This window comes from Miniopterus schreibersii (genome assembly GCF_964146895.1).
Source record: "Miniopterus schreibersii genome assembly, chromosome: 10".
Classification (NCBI taxonomy): domain Eukaryota; kingdom Metazoa; phylum Chordata; class Mammalia; order Chiroptera; family Miniopteridae; genus Miniopterus; species Miniopterus schreibersii.
This window is the reverse complement of record NC_138110.1, coordinates 79028116-79048006: the sequence shown is the minus strand read 5'-3', so window position 1 is coordinate 79048006 and position 19891 is coordinate 79028116. Positions and strand designations below refer to the sequence as shown.

The 19891-nt window shown below is 38.6% G+C and overlaps 1 protein-coding gene across 2 annotated transcripts in view; it reads right to left on the bottom strand.

Moving 5' to 3' along the window:
- Window positions 1-19891, bottom strand: part of DOK6 (docking protein 6) — a 183230-nt gene that overhangs the window by 118227 nt on the left and 45112 nt on the right. For both annotated transcript variants that reach the window (XM_081148256.1, XM_081148255.1), the window contains exon 2: window positions 9628-9735. In XM_081148256.1, the coding sequence (XP_081004382.1) occupies window positions 9628-9735 (108 nt within the window). The remainder of the gene's footprint in view (window positions 1-9627; window positions 9736-19891) is intronic.

Below are 19891 nucleotides of genomic sequence, written 5' to 3'. Positions count from 1 at the left end.
TTTGTTAAATATTGATTGGATTTAATATCTTACCTCTCTCCTACCCATCAAGCAAGTTGCTGGTAGGACTATAGTCCCAATGCAACTGGCACCTGTTGATTGACAGACAAGATGACTCTAAAATTTTGCTGTGATTACATATGAACAATGGATGTGATTCTGAAAAAAAATGCACATGGTGTTCAATTTTACCTTCACTTACCCCCTTTTTGATGCCTTCGTTTGTTTATATAGGTCTGACTGCCTAACCTATATTAATTTCCTTGTATCAAAACATTTCTTTTAACATTTCTTGCAAGTCAGGTCTACTGGCAACAAATTCTCTCACTTTTATTTGTCTGATAAAGTCTTAAATTTGCTTCAGGATAACTTTGTAGGGTACAGAATTCTAGGCTGGAGGGTTTCTCTCTCTCGTCATATTAAATATTTCTCTCAGCTCCCTTCTTTTTTGCATGATTTCTGAGGGAACAATGGATGTCATTCTTCTCTTTGCTCCTCTACAGGTAAGGTGTTTTTTCCCCCTCTGGCTTCTTTCAGGATTTCCCCCGCCGTTATTTTCTATAGTTAGAAAAGTTATATGACTAGGTGTAGTTATTTTTGGGGCGTTTATCCTGCTTGGTATTCACTGGGCTTTCTGAATCTGTAGTTTTTTGTTAGACATTAATTTGGGGAAAACTGTCAGTCATTATTGTTTCTAATATTTCTTCTGTTACCTTTTCTCTTCTCCTTCTGGTATTCCCATTATGCATGTATCACACTTCTTATTGTTGTCCCATAGTCCTTGGATATTCTGGGATATTTTGTTTGTTTGTTTTTGTCATTAGTTTTGGAGATTTCTATTGAGATGTCTTCAAGCCTCATAGATTCTTTCTTCAACCATGTCCAGTGTACTTATAAGTCCATCAAAGGCATTCTTCATTTTTTAGTGTTTTTTGTTTTATTATTTTTATTTTTTGGTTATTTCCTGGGATTTCCATCTGTCTTCTTACATTGCCCTTCTGCTCTCATACACTGTCTACTTTGTCCACTAGAGCCCTTAGCATATTAATCATAGTTGATTTAAATTCCTGGTCTGATAATTCCAACATCCCTCCTATGTCTGGTTCTGAGGCTTGTTCTTTCTCTTAAAAATGTGGGGGTTTTTGTTTTGTTTTGTTTTGTCTTTTGGTATGCCTTGTCATTTTTTCTTGATAACCAGATATGATGTACTGGGTAAGAGACATTGCTATGAATAGGCCTTTCGTAATGTGGTGGTGAGGTGTGTGTGTGCGCGGGGGGTAAATTCTATAGTTCTATGATTAGGTGTGTTAGTGAGTCTATGCCTCTGTACTGTGAACCTAACAAGTGTTCCTCAGCCATCCTCAACCTTAGGACGGAGAGAATAGCTAGAGTGGGCAGAACTGGGTACTTCCTTTGTCTTTGACAAAAGTACCTGTTTGACTTGCTTCATCACTGTTCAGTGCCTTTACTTTATCATACATGCTTTAACTTGTTGAAGGGTTTTGTTGAAGGGAAAATATTTAAGTCCACTCATGACTCACAATGCCATCCTAGAAGCACTATCAATCATTAACTAGTGTCCAAAATGGACAAAAATTTACAGATGTATTTCATATTTTTAAAATGTTGGTCCTCCATGATTGAAGATGATACTTCCAATGTCGATTAGAATATGGTAGTATACAATGAGTTAAAATTGTCAATACATGACCGAATATCTGTATATGTGGCTATTTTTTAAGAGTTTAACGTCGTTTGTCACATTTCCCTCTAAAATCTGCAATGATCTAGACTTCTAGCCTCATAAAATAGTAAGACCATTACTCAGGGTTGCTGTGTAGGCTGTTTGAAGGAGTCCTTTTATTCTCTGTCATGATGAATTTACAGTTCTGTCATATTGCTAGAAAGTTAATTTTAATATATCCTTTTGTATTTGTTTTTCTCTCTGCTTGTAATTATCTCATTAGATTAACATGCAAAATTAAAATGGGCAAGATGAGTGATTTTTATTTACATGTATATATATGCAAATACATATATGTATGCATATGTGTATTTATACATATATATATATTCACATACATATACTATATGTATTTCCTATCTATTGATCTATCTATCTTAAAATACTCACTTCCTCTTACACAAGAGAAAATTTAGACACTGATATCTGAGGATTAATACCCTGGGGAGAAAGATGAGAATTTTTTTTTGAACAATGATTCACATATTATATCACATTAAAGCATGTTCTCAAATAAAGTTAAACTCTTGAATTTTTAGATGATTTGATAATTGACTCAAGTAACATTTAAGCCAAATTTTATTCTAACATAGTAAATTGAAGTTATACTTGAAAGAGATATTATTTTCAAGCCTTATTAATTTTAACCAAACAAAGGATTTTACCAAAATTAAGTTGAGTCTAAAAGCAATGAAGATTGCATGTTGCTTAAGAATTCTTGCAATTTATGTCAGGTGAGCATGAAAGTGATATGCTGCTATATAAGATGCATTATATGTCATATCAAGCTGTACAAAAGAATATAAAAACATTTATTCTGCTCCAGGTCCTTTTCCAAGTATCTTTATTTACAAATACAAAATATCAGAACAGATATTATAAATTCCATCTTTTTCTCCTCTCATAGCAAAAACCAAAGAAACGAACTAATGGTACTAATGGGCAGCCCATCAACACGCACTAGGGCTTCTCTCACTTCTGAGCCTTAGTCAATCTGACAGCTGATGCAGTTCAAACAAAGTGTTTGCTCTTCTGTAAAATCTACATTTGGAAATGCAGACAAGCTCTTCAAGCACACACTGTTACACTGGTCTGCAGAACAGTGCCAGGCTTTCTGTGGATGGTCATTAGTGTGATGCCACCCACTTCAGTGTGCCCTGAGATATTCAAGAGATGCCAGGAAAGCAAATACTCATGAGGAGTATACAATTCTTCTCACCTGTCTTGGTTAGGAGTTTCAAGTGCTATACTAGATTATAAAACGTTTTCAAATCATACCAGAAGGTTCTCTAAGGACTTTGTATATCTTTGGGACTGTTCCTCTTCAATTCAATATATATTTTAAAAAACATTTTGAGTCGTAACAATTGAGGTCAAGATCTAATATATTTCAATCTCCTATCCTCACTTTTCACTCTCAGTGCCATATGGCTTTACCATCCAGAAGGAAACTGTACTTTCATAGATGAGGACAACTTTGAAAGTGATTTTTTTAATGTTTTAAAATAAAAATATTTGTCTAAACCCAGTCAATGTGACATAAAAGTCATTATCAACATTTATTAAGATTATGAAATCCTATAGCATTTCAATAATATATCAATCAATTGTTGGGTTATTTAATAATTCAATATATACTTCTGAAATATTGATTTTTCACATGGTTATAAAAGCACAAAATATTAATTAAAGTTTAAGAAAAGCATTAAAATAGCTACTTTAAATAAATATAAAATTAACCAAATTTAATTGAAGAAAAAATTACTTGAAAATGAATCAGGTTGTTTAGGTCTGCCTCAAGAAATACCATAGTTGACAATTTAAAATATTGAGGTCTAATATGTGATACAATTAAAACCAAAATAGGAACATGCCTAAATGATGACTTTGCTAACTGGTGCAATTTAATTTTTTTTCAAAGAGCAATCCCTAAGGAACAGTCAACATTAATCTTATACTTCTCCATCAGAGCTCTTAGGTGACCAGGTGCATTGTTAAAGAGAACCAGATTAAGACAGTTGCAGTTTTAAGCACTTTAAATCTCTCTTTCTCTTTTTGTTTCCAAATAAATAAAAGAAGAAAAAAAAAATCTTACTCCCCTGAATATTGTATAGCAGGTTTTAACCGTTTCTTCAGGAAGTCAAATTAGGTGAGACAATAGAACAAATGCAACAGTTAGCATCAAAATAAGTAACTTCATTGGAACTCAAAGTGCATGGTTCCCCAAATTAAAAACCTATCCTCTAATCAATAAAATCAGTTTAAGTGGCTGCTATTGGCTTGTAACCTAGGCTTGTTAATGATTAATTAAAATTTTAACTTGGTTTTCTGTAGAAGTATTAAATGTAAAAAGGCATTAGAATTTTAAAATACTCTATGAATTTTAACTATATGAAACAGCATTGTTATTTATAGAATAAAAGTTGCTAAAAAAATGTTTACAGTGAGGCACACAGTATTAATTCATGATTGAATTCTCACTGAAGTAATTTTCAAATTGTATGTTGTAAATAAATGTGCATTCAATACTTGAGGTATAATATATAACTTTCCATTAATGGCAGAAAAACAATTTATCCTCAGCGAATCATTATACAACGAGCTTTCCTCCTATCCCATCTGTCAGAGTTTGCACAATTAGCCAGACTTGGTTAATGAGTAGAAAAAGAGATTTTTTAAAAACCAGAAATGCACTGATGATATTCTGCAATAATAATTAAGAGCATGGGTATCAATCCATTAAATGAATGTAAAAATGCTTCAGGAATTATAGAAATAATGTCATAACAGAGTTGTGCGGTTGTGCTATTGAATATTCTTTCCCAAATTACTCTCTGATTTGTCACGTAAAATGACTTGCTTGAAATTACAAGTTACTTTATCATGCAAATTGGTTTCAATATTTTTCTAAAGTTGTTATGAATTATTTCCCTGGTTTCAAAGATGTGAAATAAGAGGCAGTAATGACTTGTACAACCACAGCCGCTTTACACGTCACATAGTCTCTAACACGAAATCCTCATCTTACTTTGTGAGCTAAGATCCTGTTTGCAGCTTACAGGTGGGAAACGAGACAAAGGTTTTGTTTAAGTCCTGCCGTGTTCTTCCTGACGCAGTGCCATCACGGACGATGGCCTCGCACACACACAAGTGGACAGTGTTACGAAGAGATTACGGAGTAATTTTGCCAACATAAATCATACTCCCGTGTCCTCTAAGCCAAGCCCAGACCAACCTTACAGATAATTTCCAAGTCTGAGTCCCCATTTTCTCAGTGAACAGATATCTTCTGTGGAGCAATAGGTTAGAAACGAAAATCCTGACTGCTGAGTGACCTATTTTCTGTAGCATCCTTAAGCAGCAGAGTCGTTCTCATTGGAGGTTATCTTTGATGTTGCGAAATTGTTATTGACCTTGATTCAGGTATTGAAAAGGTCAAGTGTAACTCTGGGAGTTTCCTCTGAGTTTGGGATCACAACTTTGTAGATGCCCCACCTGAAGGCCTTAACTCCTGCGCTCTCCTGCTCATCCCTGGCTTTCGAGTTGCCCATTCCCAACACACTCAGCTCCGTCGGAGACTCTACAGTCACACACCACGCCTTGGGCACTCCCCCTCCTCTCCATCCTCTAGAAGTCCAACTTTTCATATTCCATTTCTTTGAGAGACCAGCATGTGATCAGATAATACGAGTAAAACATTCCAGAATGGATTGGCGTGTGACTGTCCCAGGAGCCAACGCGTGTGTTAATAAGAGCTGATGTTCAAGAAACTGAGCCCTCTTCAGGATAAGAGATTATGGACGGATGGACGGATGGACGGATGGATGGACGGACGGACGGATGAATGAATGAAAAGATGCCTTCCCCTGAATGAACAATTATCATTCTGGGAACTTGCAGCAGGTATCTGAAGAGACACTAACCAAGCCTTTGAACACCCTTCACGCCACACCAAGGGCGTGCTTATCCGAGCACATAGCCATTGGAATAAAACCGAAAATGTTCAGTGTGACACACTGCACACCTGTGCCGTTTCCACGCTTGCCAGTGATTTTGCTTCTATTGTTAAGGATGGGCTACATTTGCAGGTGGCTATTTTCATAAGGATGTCTTAATCTTTTCTCCAACTTCCTCAGACGTTTGCTTTACGCGAAGATCAATACTGCCAGCTCCAAACAGGCGCAAAGCAGGTGGAATAAAATGATGTTTTCGATGCCAGTTTACAGGGGATTTAGAAGTAAGATTGGCACCTGTAATATAGGCATCGCTTTTCTGGCATCAATAGTTTTCAGCACTAGGACATCACATGGTTTTGTCTTCATTCATCCTTTTAAGGAACTTTACTTATATTTTCCTCCCTAAAGGTAGCACTCACATATATTTTATTAAAATTTCTATTAACCGTTTCTTTTTCATCCGCTCAGAAAATTAAGGAAAATGTATTAGCTGATTCTATGTAAATTGCTTTAGTTCAGCTTTTATTGAGGATAAGTTTGTTTTGAATATCTGTTATGACAATTATATACAGCTAAACTTTCAAATCTAATACATTTTTAATAACTTCCTTCAGCAGCTAGTGATTTGAATTTCAAATTTTCTTCTATCAAGAAGTAAAAAAAAGTATATACCATTTTACCGCAGTTTTATATAAGAATTGATTTATGTGGCAAGCTCTGTCTCACAGTAAACACATCAAATGTCTAAATGAGACCATTAATACTCATAAGCTTTGTTAATATGTATGTTCCAGATAGAGCATAACACAAAGTTAAAGTGGGCAAAGAAATAACTGTGTCATTAGCTTCTTTTTCAGGAGTCCCTCATTTAGGTCTAAAACATTTCATTCATTTGATTATTTTGATATACTGCTATGGAGCATTTTAGCAGGTTTTAGGGCCTATTAAAATAACTGACCAACCACAACTTTAAAGTACTTAAACATTAACAAATGGAACAATTTGGGAAGTCTGTGCTAGTCAGTTTCTACAAGCCATCTTGAAAATGACTTCTCCCCCCCAATTTTGGAGAGCCAATATTTGGACTGACCATTAATTGCCCAAGAGAAAACAAAGATTGAAATTATGCCATTCTTTTTTGTTAAAAGATCTACTTTCATTTGCCCAGCTGTCAGAGGGAACTAGATGGACATTCTAGGAAAAAAAGAAACAAAACTCAGTGTCCCAGAGCTAGTTAAGATTGTAGGGGGAAGAAAAGGAATGGCGTTGACACAAATGTTTTGGTTTGAATGCCTAACAGACATTTCAAATTGCACATTCACTGAGCGAAACCTTTTTATTATTTACCCAAAGCCTATAATAAGACAGTCAATTAGAAGGATTAGGCAGAACTTGCTAAAATCAAATAAAAATAAGAGAAGAGACCATTTACATACTTTTCTTGAAAACAACCCTGAAGATTTATTATTACTGTCATACCAGAATTGGTCTAACTCCACCATTTTAGTTCATAATCATTCAAGAAAAAAAAATTCCCGAGAGAAAATTTAAATCACTAGGAAACGGAATTAGCCTCCCAGATGCTATGAAGAGTAAGGTGTAGCGATAAAAACTTTAATCTTCACATGAGAAAGGTAAACTTTAGCTGTCTCAGATGCTGAATCTAATTATTAAAATGCTTTTGGAAGCTTCAAGTTTCAGTCAACGATATCGGTCTTGCTCTTTATTAAAAAATTAATGATGCCCATTCTCACCAGTCTCCCCTGGCACTTCTGCTGCTTAATTTTCAAGGACTGGAGAGAGAAGCTCACACACATGACGTGTGTGTGTGTTTGCAGTGTTGGTCATAGTATTAATTTTGACCCAACCACCTTAGATCTGCACTCATCCCGGTCCTTCCTCTTTGTTAGAATCACCCCTGGTTCTGTGAAAGCCCGAACCCCACGATTACACAGGAACCCCCTAATCATCGCGTACTCGGACTCCTCCGTCATTCCCATCGGCACGCAGCTGCGTCACAATAGATGTCACGGTTTAAAATCGTATCTGCCACCTACCTTGGCTCAGTTTTACAGCAAAACTTCTTGAGATAAATTGTTTGAGTAGCTGTCCCTTCCTCACTTCTCATGCTTGTCTAAGTCACTTCGAGTGAAATTAGTCCCCACGTTTCGCTGAAATAGCTCATGGCAAAGCCACCAGCTGCCTCCGTGTTATAAATCCAGTGGTTCCTTCTCTTCTCAGCCTCACAAACTAGACACAGGTGACCACCTGCTCAGTTCTTTTAACGGCTTTCGCTTGCTTCCCGGTGATTCGCTCTAATGTCACTGCTCCCCTCTTCCTGCGTGCGCTTCTCCTCGGCCTTGGCTAATCCTCTAAACGCCGGGAGCGGTCATATCTGCCCTTCCTTCCTTTTCTCCCAAGGACATTTTACCCAGTGCTACAGAATAAAGCACTACGAAGGTGCCAGTGACAGGGAAATGAGTAACTCCGTTAGTGGCATCTCCCCCGTCCCGGCCCGCCTGTTTGTCTAATTAGCTACGTGACATTTTAGTTTGAGAGCGGGACAGATCGCTCCCACTGAACACACACAAAGCGAGAGGTGCGGCTTTCACGCCCGCTCGTCCAGCTCTCCCCGTCTTCATAAACGGCACCATCCCCGCCTTTGCTGCCTAGGCCCAAACTCGGGAGGCACCCAGGAGGCCTCCTCACCTCCTCCCAGCGTCTAATCCCCAAACACACCCCAAACGGGCCCTCTGTCCTTGGACATCAGCACTCATGCCTGCATGTCACTACCACATCTTCATTACAACTTACCACTTCCAAGTAATGACGTGCTTAGCTATGAAACGCCATTTGTTAATAACATCTAGTTATATTTATATTTATAATTTATACCTATATTACCGCTTATTCCTCAGAATAAGGAATACATTATAACCTTAAGTTCCATTATAATCGTAATCTGTCCGAGGAGAAAGTGGAGGCTCACAGAGGTTCGGCAGCTTATGCAAGTTCACACAGATGTTAAATTTGGGGACAGGAACCTTTACGGAATAGCCAGACGTTCTACCAACAAGCGATCCTGTTTCATAACTCAGAGCTCCGATCGGGAACCCTCCGCAGTGCCATCTGGTACTTAACTGTGTTGTAATAATATCACCAAAGATAACTTTAGGCAGAATATTTTGCATCATTCTGGGGTCATTTCTCACATGCTTGTAATTATTTTTTCTTATTTATTGATTTGAGAGAGAGGGAGAAAGGGAGGGGAGAGAGAAACACTGATTTGTTGCTCCACTTACTTAAGCATTTATTGGTTGATTCTTGTATGTGCTCTGACGGGGGATCCTACCCACAACCTTGGCGTATCCGGATGACACTCTGACCAACTGAGCTGCCCAACCAGGGCCCGTACTTTTAATCCTTAAGAAATGGATATTTCATTCATAGGATTTCTGCACTTCTCTACTCATCAGCATATTTAATGACCCCTGTCTTCTTAAGGCTGTAACCGCAAATGCCATGTCCATTAACAGGGTCTTCAGCGCTACTAACTCCAGCCCTAAAAGTTTTATCTCCTCAATACTGCCGACGGTTTAAATCAAAGTAACAAATGCACAACTAACCCGAACAGAGGGAAAATGCTTACTCAGCACCCTGGGAAATGATCTGGTTGAGTTATGAGTCATCTCATTTTGCAAAGCAGCAATAAAACTGAGTCTTTCATTCTGCAGAAGTACCTCTGGCATTTACAGCAGATGATTAAAATAAAGGAGAAAAGTAACTTTTGCATTTTATTGGAGCCGAGATGTTTTATCCTGGCCATGCATCTTTCCCTTGCAGATTTCATTTATCAAAAGAAATGTCTCCGCAAGCTGTTGTCAAGGGTCCGGCTATTGCTCAGCAAGTCCCAAGTCTGAGACCTACCTTATGGAAGTTTCTGAAATACGCCGCCTTTTCGTCTGGGAATTTTTCTAGCCTTCGGGGCCCTTTACTCGAAGCCTTCTTGAAAACCAACCAGCATCGTCTGAAAATCTGAAAGGAAATAAAGGAATCCTATTACCTCTCTTTTTACACGCGTTAGTAGCATCAGGAATTTACCTATTCAATGAATCCACTGGGAATAAATTTTTTAAAATGCATTTAAGAAAACTAATATAGTAGTACAATACAAAACAGAGAATGCCCTTAGCAAGAGACGTTGTTCAGCACAGCCATACCCATTCTGGACATTTGCATCTGTTGTAAAGATCGTCGCTTATACTGATATATTGTAAAGGTTTCAAATAATTCCTATAATTCTGAGAATTATGTTATATATAATGATACCAACAGACAAAACTGTTGAAATGTGCCATTGAATACAAATGAGTTTCTGCTAATTTCACAAGGGTTTGGATATTGTTAATCAATATAGCTATTTATATGTCTCAGTACACAGCTGACAAAAATTTTTAAAAAAATGTATCAAACTTACTCTCTCGCTTATACTCAGATTTAGGGTACTACATGGTAATACCTAAGAATACAGCTTTTAAATCAGAACCATGTTATTTTCAGCGCAGGCTCTGCTAGTTGTAAGTCCCTCGTCCTGCAGACGTATTTCTATCTTCTCTAAGACCTCCCTTCCTCATCTGTAACTTAAAGTCCATGCCCCTGGAGAAGCTGCTGCTGAGGACTTCAGACAGCATCTGGCATGCGTTTGAAGTGCGGTCCACACATTCTCAGGTGGGCTCCTGGGGTCTGGATACTGCTGTGGATTGCATTCCCATGTCAAACTCACCTGCTGAATTCCTTACCCCCAGGGTGACAGTATTTGGAGCTGGGGCCTTTAGAAGATAATTAGGGTTAGATGAGGTCATAAGGGTGGGGCCCTCGGGGTAGGACCGGCGACCCCTTAAGAAGAGACACCAGAGCACTTGCTCTCTCTCCAAGGTCTCACGGAAAAAGAGGGTCGCAGGAGGACGTGGGGAGAAGGCAGCTGTCTGGAAGCCAGGAAGGGGGCTCGCCCCAGAGCCTGACCACGCAGGCACCTTCATCTCGGACTTTTAACCTTCAAAACTGTGAGAAAAGAAATATCTGCTGTTCAAGCCCCCAGTGTACGGTCTCCTGCGATGGCCATCCAAGCTGACTAGGACCTATTTTAGATTTCATTTTATCGGCAGAGACGGTGGGGAGGGTAGGGGAGGCCGCTGGGGTAGTAGCAAATTGTGGAAGTGAAGCAGTTACAGGAATCTGCCTAGAAATTTGGGAGATTGAAAGCAGATAAATAAGAATATCATTGCAAAGTGGGATGTAGGTAGATGACCAATGTTTCTCTCCAGGTTGCTAGTGGATTTTGGATCCTAGCTGAGGCAGGAGGGCTCTCTGAATGGAATTGGGACCCAACCCTGGAAACATGGTTTCTGGTCTTTGCTACGGAGGAATGCTTTCCCCTGGACTCTAGGTGTTTATTGTTCATAACTCAGGAACCATGGTGATGTCAGACAAACCTGACAATATTGATGGAAATACACAAACACGCACGCTCACTGACCTCAGTGCCCCATCTTGTGTGTCTGGTTATTTTCTATTAAATAGCCAGTTAAACCTGAATCAGAATGCTTAAGTGTTTCCATTCAGGTATTCAATATTGCTACAGAAAAACCCGATAACAGATAATATGGGAAAATAGAGTTGGTATTTTCAATAGCATCTTATCTCTTTGCTATTTCTTTAACAGAGGCACCACATCTAGATAAAGCCGATTGTCAGAGACTTGATGTAACAGACTGTTTACCAAGCCAAGGCCCTTAACTTGTTATTTTCTTATTTTTGGAATGATTTTAGATTTATAAAATATTTGCAGAAATGGTGCAGAGAGTTCCCATAAAAACTTTATCTCTTCTGATATTAAATCTGAAATAATCATGGTACAGTTTTCAAAACTAAGAATTAATGCTGGCAAAACACTGTCAACAATTAAAAGACAGATTAAATTCAGAAACCCCCAGTTTTTTTCCACTGGGGGCCTGTTTTGTTTTGGGGTCCAACTGAAGAGACCACATTTCATTTATTTGTCCTGTCTGCTTACCCTCCTCTGGAACCTTGGACAGTTTCTTTGTGTCTTGGTTTTTGTTTTTGGCTTTTTATGACTGACAATTTTGAAGACTATTCTGTATAACGTTTTCAATTTCTATTTGTCTCAGTTAAGTTATTTTGATATTTCAAAAATCTAGGGACAATCTCACAGTAAAGTGGTTCAAACAAACAGTTTATTGGGAAAAACAATACCAACTCATCATGGCTATGGGATAGTTATATTTTGCTCAGCTGTATACTTGAATTTTTAAACTTAAAGTAGTAAAAGATCATTTAATAGATGAAGAGGTTTTGTTGCCTGTTCATGCCTTCTATGAACAGGTTGGAGAAATTACATAGATGAGCAGTAAAAACGCCTGCTTGAGACCAGGAAATCAGTCCGCTGAGAAAAACATAAAGGAATAGGTTTCATTTTGCTTATAAATGAAAGATACAAATTCCTCGAGAATATGAATGAGAACCACATAAAATCAGGTGCTTTATTTTTATTTTTCCCCATGAGACAAAATAAAGAAATGTCCTTTGCTAGCAGGAGTGGAGGAGATGGTGCTCTCTTGAGATGCGGCTGGCTCTTCAGGGGCATCTAAGGGTACAGGGACCCGCTGCTGGTTAGCGGGAGAATCACTGCTTAGATTCGCGCTCTCATGGTCTGTCTCCGATCAGACGACACTCCCGCCTGTCCCATCACTGTGGAGATGCTGCTTCCCTCTCTCCTGGGGAAGCCACTGATTTCATCTTCTCATTCAGAGTTATCTCCTAAACATGCCAGTTCTCTCACCAAACAGGCTCCTGGGCACCCTTTGGATTTTCCTTCTGGAAAATTCCATGTTGTTGCCAAGACTCCAGAAACCCCCAAGATCCCTAATTGCCCTCAGCCTCCGCTTTCCACCGCATTAGCCAGCCGGTCAGCTTGCCGTAATTAAATGCCCTCTTAATTCCCTGCCACTTTCCTTCAGAGCAATCCCCTTTCCTCAGTGCTGTCTCCTTTTCAAGGTGATTTTACAGAGGACATCCTTTGTCCACTTAAGACTCCCTGTGAAGTAGATGGCAGGTTTCTTGGCTTGAGTTCATTGCCATAACCACATTATTTAGCTAGGGCCCCTTCACAAGCTTCAACTTAACCCAATGTTGGATTTAATGGGCCTGTTCTATCACAAGATGTTGACCTAATGAATCCTGAACTTCAAATAGGATCTTGGTGAAGGACTTGGAAGAATTTCTGACCACAGGAGTCCACTGCACAAAAGGGAGTCATGGAAACTTCATCTCTAGAGATTTTAAAGACTATAGAAGAAAGTGGTGTATCTGGGGTGGCTTATACTTGTGTTCCCTTCTGAAAGCAAGACACCATATAAATGATAAGTTGGGGCATAGAATTCAGTTATTTGTTCATATTGGAGGATCAGAGGAACATATAAGTCAGCAGTCAGTATATTAACAACAAAGCCCACCCAGGCATAGTCACTGCAGGCTTCTACTCTGAGTAATTTCAACCACTTACGTCTTCGGTCTCGGTCCTCTCACAAAATATTTATGTACTGTTGGAAGACACACTTTAAAAAAAGTAGCTAATATGCATAGATCTATGTCCCTATTGCTGCATGTATTTAAATATCGATGGCAGGACCAAGAAATTAAAAACTTCTTTTCTTTCTCACTGGAGTATAATTTAAAGTTCACGTTTATGGGAAGGTTCTCACCAACTTTGGGACTCAAGAGCATCACCATCATTATTTAAAGGGAAATATAAATATTGCTGTCCATTAACACTGAAAAAATGCTTAAAGAGCAACACGTCTCTCTCAGTTTTTCTCATTTCATGTAGTTGGAAAGACCAAAACAGATGTGTTAGTGTTTTCTGATTCTATTGTCTTGCTTTCTCTTTACCCAGAAAAACAATCTTGAAATTCATAAAGGACAAATGATGATTCTAAAATTGGCACTGGTGGCAATTTTCGAGGAGGCTGAGAGTTTCGTGTTTCCACCTGAGCCTATATAGTTCCCTCTATTGCATCTGTCTACCACGCCATCGATAAAACGCAGGGAGAGAACACACATCTGCTTTAGTCACAGCCAGCCACGAAATGCCTCTGTGTCATTATCATGGGAATGAAAACTAGTTGCAGAGGAGACCCCCTGAGCAGCACCCCAAGAGGTGGCAATTTTTAGACACAACCACAGCCCTGGAAGGATACTCACAAGTAGGGCTTTTCCACCTCCCTGCTTGCAGACAGCCCCACACTGACAGGAGAGGAAAGAAAAAGTCTCTCTGCTCAAGGTGTCCAGGAAAGAACCTTGCCTTTTGGGTTTTAATTTCTCTAAAATCAGAATATTCTTTGGCTCTCTATCAACATATGGTGTTTGGAATTCATGGTGTTTTCTTTTCATCAGTTGGTTGTAGAGGTGAAACACAACAATCACTGCACACTGTATTCCTACCTACGACCAGTTTGTTTTTATTTTATGGACCCAGTCAGTATAGGGTTCGATCATGGCAAGATCTGTTTCCTGAAATTTCAGGATCACAATTTTCAATCAATATTGACTAGTAAGTCAAATGTCTAAATCAAAGCTCAAAAAATATTTTCTCCTAAGTTTATTTCTTCTCCTGGATTTCTTATTTCCTTCATTTGATAACCAAGTTTTTCTACACACAGCTTCAAATCTTGGTGTCGCCATTTATTTTTTTCCTTCTTTTACTGAAACCATCCCAAAACCTATGGGCAAAACCCAAAAGGGAGACGCCGCTGTGACGTAGTGAGAATGGATAGAATGGAGGAAAACAGTGCATCTAGGAAAGAAATGAAGCATAAAAATAGAAATGGTAGAGAACTTTCAAAATCAGAGGCTGTTCAGTGGATGCTGCAGAAGGTGGGAGTTAAAGGTTAGTTATATTAAGGGAGCGACATTATAAAAATGTCATTAGGTAATTAGTACATTCATACCAGAGGAGGAGATTACAACTCAGGCCGTGCTGAAGACAGTGGACAGAGAGAAGATGAACCCATGTGAAATTTTACGGGAAAAATTTAGAACTTCACAATACACTCACTATGAGTGAGGGAGAGGGGTGAATTAAAGATACATCTAAGTTCTTACAGCTATAGAGCCAAGTGAATAAATAATTGCATTGTTAGAGAGCTGAGGGGTAGCCACTCCTATTATTTCCGTTTTATAGATGAAGCAACTGAGCTCAGAGAAACTGTCTACTGGCCTCAGAGGACCAAGCCAGCACTTTGCATGGGGGGGGGGGGGAGGAAGGAAGAGAGGACAGGTTGACATGAACAGGGAAACGGAGAGAAGGGATTCTGAGGGGCACGGTCAGGTGGCAGGAGTGACTAGAGAGGGAAGTATCCCGGTGATTAGGGGAATAGGTAGGAATGCAAAGAATGGTATAGTAAATGATACATGAATCATATGAGGTGTTTGCTTTAACTATTATTATTGGGGGGAAGGCAATGCAGTTCGCTTAAAACAAATAGTAGTGAAAATGAGACTCTGGGTCCATGGTGGTCTCGGCTATAATCGAAAAGCTACAGGGCTTGGATTTATCTTTCTCCTCACGCTTTTCATATTTATCTCCCAGGTAGGTCCTCATATATCAAAGTAACATTTCCATTTTCAAAATGCATTTTTTCCGACCAAGAAGATCCATGGGAAAGAGCCTATTTACCCAGCATTTCAATAAAATCACGATAGCCCTGTAACTTGACGGTATTTCTCATATATCATGGTCATAAAACATCAAATTGAACACGACAGTTTTATTTGAAAATCTCTGCTTAGATACAAGTCCTTTTTAAAACCCTTCAATCATTCCTCCAGAAGAAGCAACAACGCAAAGCTTCCAAAGGAGCCTAATTTTGAGGAAGCCGCATCTCTGGCACATCCTGGCCGTGGTGGGCTATACCGTTGGTACACTTTTAAGATACACTGTGAAAAAATCATATAAAGGTGGAGAGAGTTCCCTCTGTAAAAGAGATTTTTATCGGGATCTTGGCCAGGTAATTTTGATGCTATCTTTGAAATGTGTTTGCCAGATAAAGGTCGTAAATTATTTCTGTTCAAAAAACATAAGATCAGAACAGAAGAAGAATAATTGTTAAAAGAGCCAACACTCTATATAGATTCTTTGTTTATTGTACATGGATAAACAGAGGGATAGTCAGAGTTAACTTTATAAAAATGAGGTATATTTAATAAAACTCTGTTTAACAAAAGAAAAACATTCAATTTACTTTTTGTTTTAACTATATATCTATTTAGCAGTCTCTATTTCGTTAGTCATAGTTTTACATATCAAAATCTATGGTGTTTACTTTGCAGTCCACTCATAATCGACTAAATGATCTACAGATCAATGCATTCAGTGCTCACCAAATCCCTTTACCGCAGATTCTCTATTCCAGGGGTAATCACGCCCAGCACGTTTCCATGGGCCTGACTTTATTGCCAAGCCACTTATTCTAAGAAGGGTTTATAGAATTGCATCCCTCGAGTTCTTACACCCTTGAAAATGGCCACGTGTCTTCTTTTTTCCTTCTTCTTGCTTTTCACACTTGTTGCTGTATTTCTGTTCCCTTTGCCAACAATCTGGTCCCGGACTTTACTGATTTACACTGGAAAGTGTCGAATCCGACCTCCCTAACAAATAGCGCTGGCTCTCGCCTCTTCTCTGCCTTAACTTCATAACTGCTGCAGAACGTCTGAAATGTTCCTTTTCTTACACCGAGCCCTGTTCAATGGCTTTCAAAAGCTCCCCACATCTTCTTCTCGCCCCTCTAGATACCCCCCCCCCCCCGTTTCCTCACCCACTCTGTGCAGAAGTCCGAGCAGGAGTCTGGCGTTCTGTGCTCCCTCAAGCTTTGAGCAAAGTTTAATAAAGGGGTAACTTACGGAGCTGTGGGAAGAGTCTAAGAGCCACCACAGGGAGAGTGCAGAGCCCCGGGCCGGTAACAGTGGGTATAAAAGCACGCGGGCCAGTTACCACAAACCACAGACAGGAGGCTCTGTGGAGGGGGCTGCCCGCAGGAACCGAGCAGAAGTGGAAGGTAGGCCAGTAGCCCTCGAAGACTTTGAAGTTGGGGGTGAGGGAAAGTGATAAATGTGCTCACCTCAGTCCATTCTCCCCCCTCCTCCTGCTATTCTGCTGCCCATTGGCTGGCCTTACCCAGAAGTCAGAGGCCATGTGTCTTCTTTATATTTACCGACTATTCGGCTGAAGTCAATCTCTTCGCAAATGCTTGATTCTGTGCGACCTTGTGGTAATTACGTAGATACTGAGTCTGGCACTGGTCCTTTCCCTATGTCGCCTCCATTAATTTTTTTGGCAGGATTTTCTATTTCATTATTATTTTTCAAGAATTCTTTCTAGGTGTTATATTTCTTGAGGTCTGTCATGGTTTGGAATGTGTGTCTGTTGCATTGACATTTGGATCATAATTTGGCCAAGCAGAAGATCTTTTTGGATAAGACTTCCTATCATTCAGAACTTTGTAGGTATTGCTGTATTATTTTCCAGAACAAAAGTCTCATAAGGAAATTTGAGGCTTGTCAGAATGATTTTTCCTAAGTCATCTTATTTTTTGCTTGTAAATTTGAATAACTCTAGGTTTTTATTTTTAAATTCAGCCTAAGAAAAAGTAGAAACACTATATTTAATGACAAAACGTAGAATACCCTTAAAATCAGGAATGTGATGTGAAAGTCCTCTATCATAGATATATGTTATCTAAAATTCTTAGCAAGCTCATTAGTCAAGAAAAATTAAAAACTATGTAAGGGTTAGAAAGATGTAAAAGAAACCAAAACTGTCATTATTTATAGAAATTATATTGACTACATTAAAAACACAAGTGAATCTATATCAAATTATTAGAATTACAGAGATTTCATTGTCAGTCAATAAAATCAATATCCGGTAATCAATTACTTTCCAATTCACCAGCAACAAAGCTGTAGAAAATGTAAGATGAAAAGATTAGTTTTACAATGGCACTGAAAATATAAAACAGGAAGAAATCTAAGAAAAGTGATTAAGACTATTATGGAGAAAATATCTAACTTTGTAGAAAGACATTAAAGTCCAAAGAGATGAAGAGATATATGAGCCATACAATGATTCACCTGGATTCTCACACTGATCTAGAAGTGTAACCTCAACCAAAGCCCACACGTGCTACTGTGTCCAACTTTGCAAATCTAAGACCATGGCAGATGTTACAGGATAATGGGGTAACAGTTTTTCCCTTTCCAATACAAAGACTTCTAACGGGGGTATAATAATTAATTCTGTGTTGGTGCTGATGCAGAGATTGATAAAGGGGCAGGTGGAAATACTATGGAGCTCATAAATTGGTATCCAGACATATGGAATACTAATATATGACAGAGCTGGAATTTAGAACAACAGAGTAAAAGACTAGTCAATAAATAGTATTGGGAAAAATTGGTTATTTATGTGGAAAAAACAAAGAACAAGTATTATTTCAACCTTTCACCATACGTAAAATCAGCCCCTGTGGATAAATATTGTAAATGTAAGAAGAAACAGAAACAAATTTAGAAGTAAATATCGAATAATAGATTTATCACATTAGGCTTAAGAAGGATTTCTTAGACTGTACATCAAATGCACAGGACATAAAAGTAGAGATTGATAAACGTTAAGTACATTGAAGTGTAAAATGCTATTTATAAAAATATGTCATTCCTGCAGATGATATCTGGAACACGTAAGAGAGGAGGACATGTATGTAACTTAGACAAACCTGGGTATTTCTGAGTGAAAGCCAGTAGTAAATCAGGACATAGAAAGGAATACACTAAGGGTACTTAACTGTGTAGATAAATGTTTCCTTAGGCTTGTTGGAGAATATATAAGTATTGATTTTACTATTCTTTAAATCTTTGAATCGTTTAAATATTGCATAATAAATAAAGATTTTAAGAAAGGAAATGTAAAAATCTATCTTTTCACACCAGTGCATTTCATCATTCCAATTCTTGCTGTCTCCTGAGTTTGGGAAAACAAAATATTACTTATAAGTATATGAAGTTTTCTCTTTTGTAACAAGAATCAGAAAGTGCCATGGCTCTGTGAGAATTTATTGCTCTAGTGGGATAGTTTTAATGCACCAATAATTAGTTGATTAGTTGAGGTAAAATTCAAGGCATTTGAATCAAAATTTACAGCACATAGACACATAGTCCAGCAGTGAATCCCTGTCAGGTTGAATTGGAGCCTGGGGTGAATTCATATCCAAAGAATAAGGGCTGCAGTTAGGAAAACTAGAGGGAAGGGTGAAGTTACTAAAGCAAGACTGGGAGGGGCAGAGGTCATATAACAGAGGTGACAGAGGCAGAGGGCAGAGCCATGGCACGGACTGGCGGGGGGATGCAAGTGCTCAGCGCTCTTATGCGCCTTGTGGGAATCTCCGCTCTCGTTTACATACTGGCAGTTTTATATCACACGTATCTAATGGGTGCCCACATCAGATGATTTCGGCAGATGATGATTTAAAGCACGGTCTGGCCAGGTATCACATTTGCCTACTCATACTCTCACTCTTTGGGAAATGTGTAATAATAGAGAATTCACTTTGAATAGACTTTTATAGTAACGGCATAAAAATGAAAAATAATTTAGTCTGGGTCTTATTTTTAGGATAAAAGGAAGGATCAGATATTTGTCTGTAAACATCATACATCTAATGAGATAATCTTCATCTAAATGATCCTAGTTATAATTTCACGAATGAAAAAATGGAGACTCTATAATTTCCCTAAAATCACTGGCACTTCTTAATTAAATATTTAGGATTAGAACTCAGTGCTGATAATCCTGATCTGGTGTTTCCCCCATGATTCCATACTTCTGCCCAGTAAAAAGTGAGACAGTTATGAAATGACTACTACAAGGTCCATTTTTGGTTAGTCAATTTAATTTTTATTACAAATAAAATGTCACACTAAAATGGTGAACGCCGAATAACAGCCGTGCAAGACAGAAAAATGATTTCCCTCACCTTACATCTAAGCAAGGCTCAACGGGCTGGATGTGTGGGACTGTTGAATCTCTTACTATCTGAACACACACACACACACACAC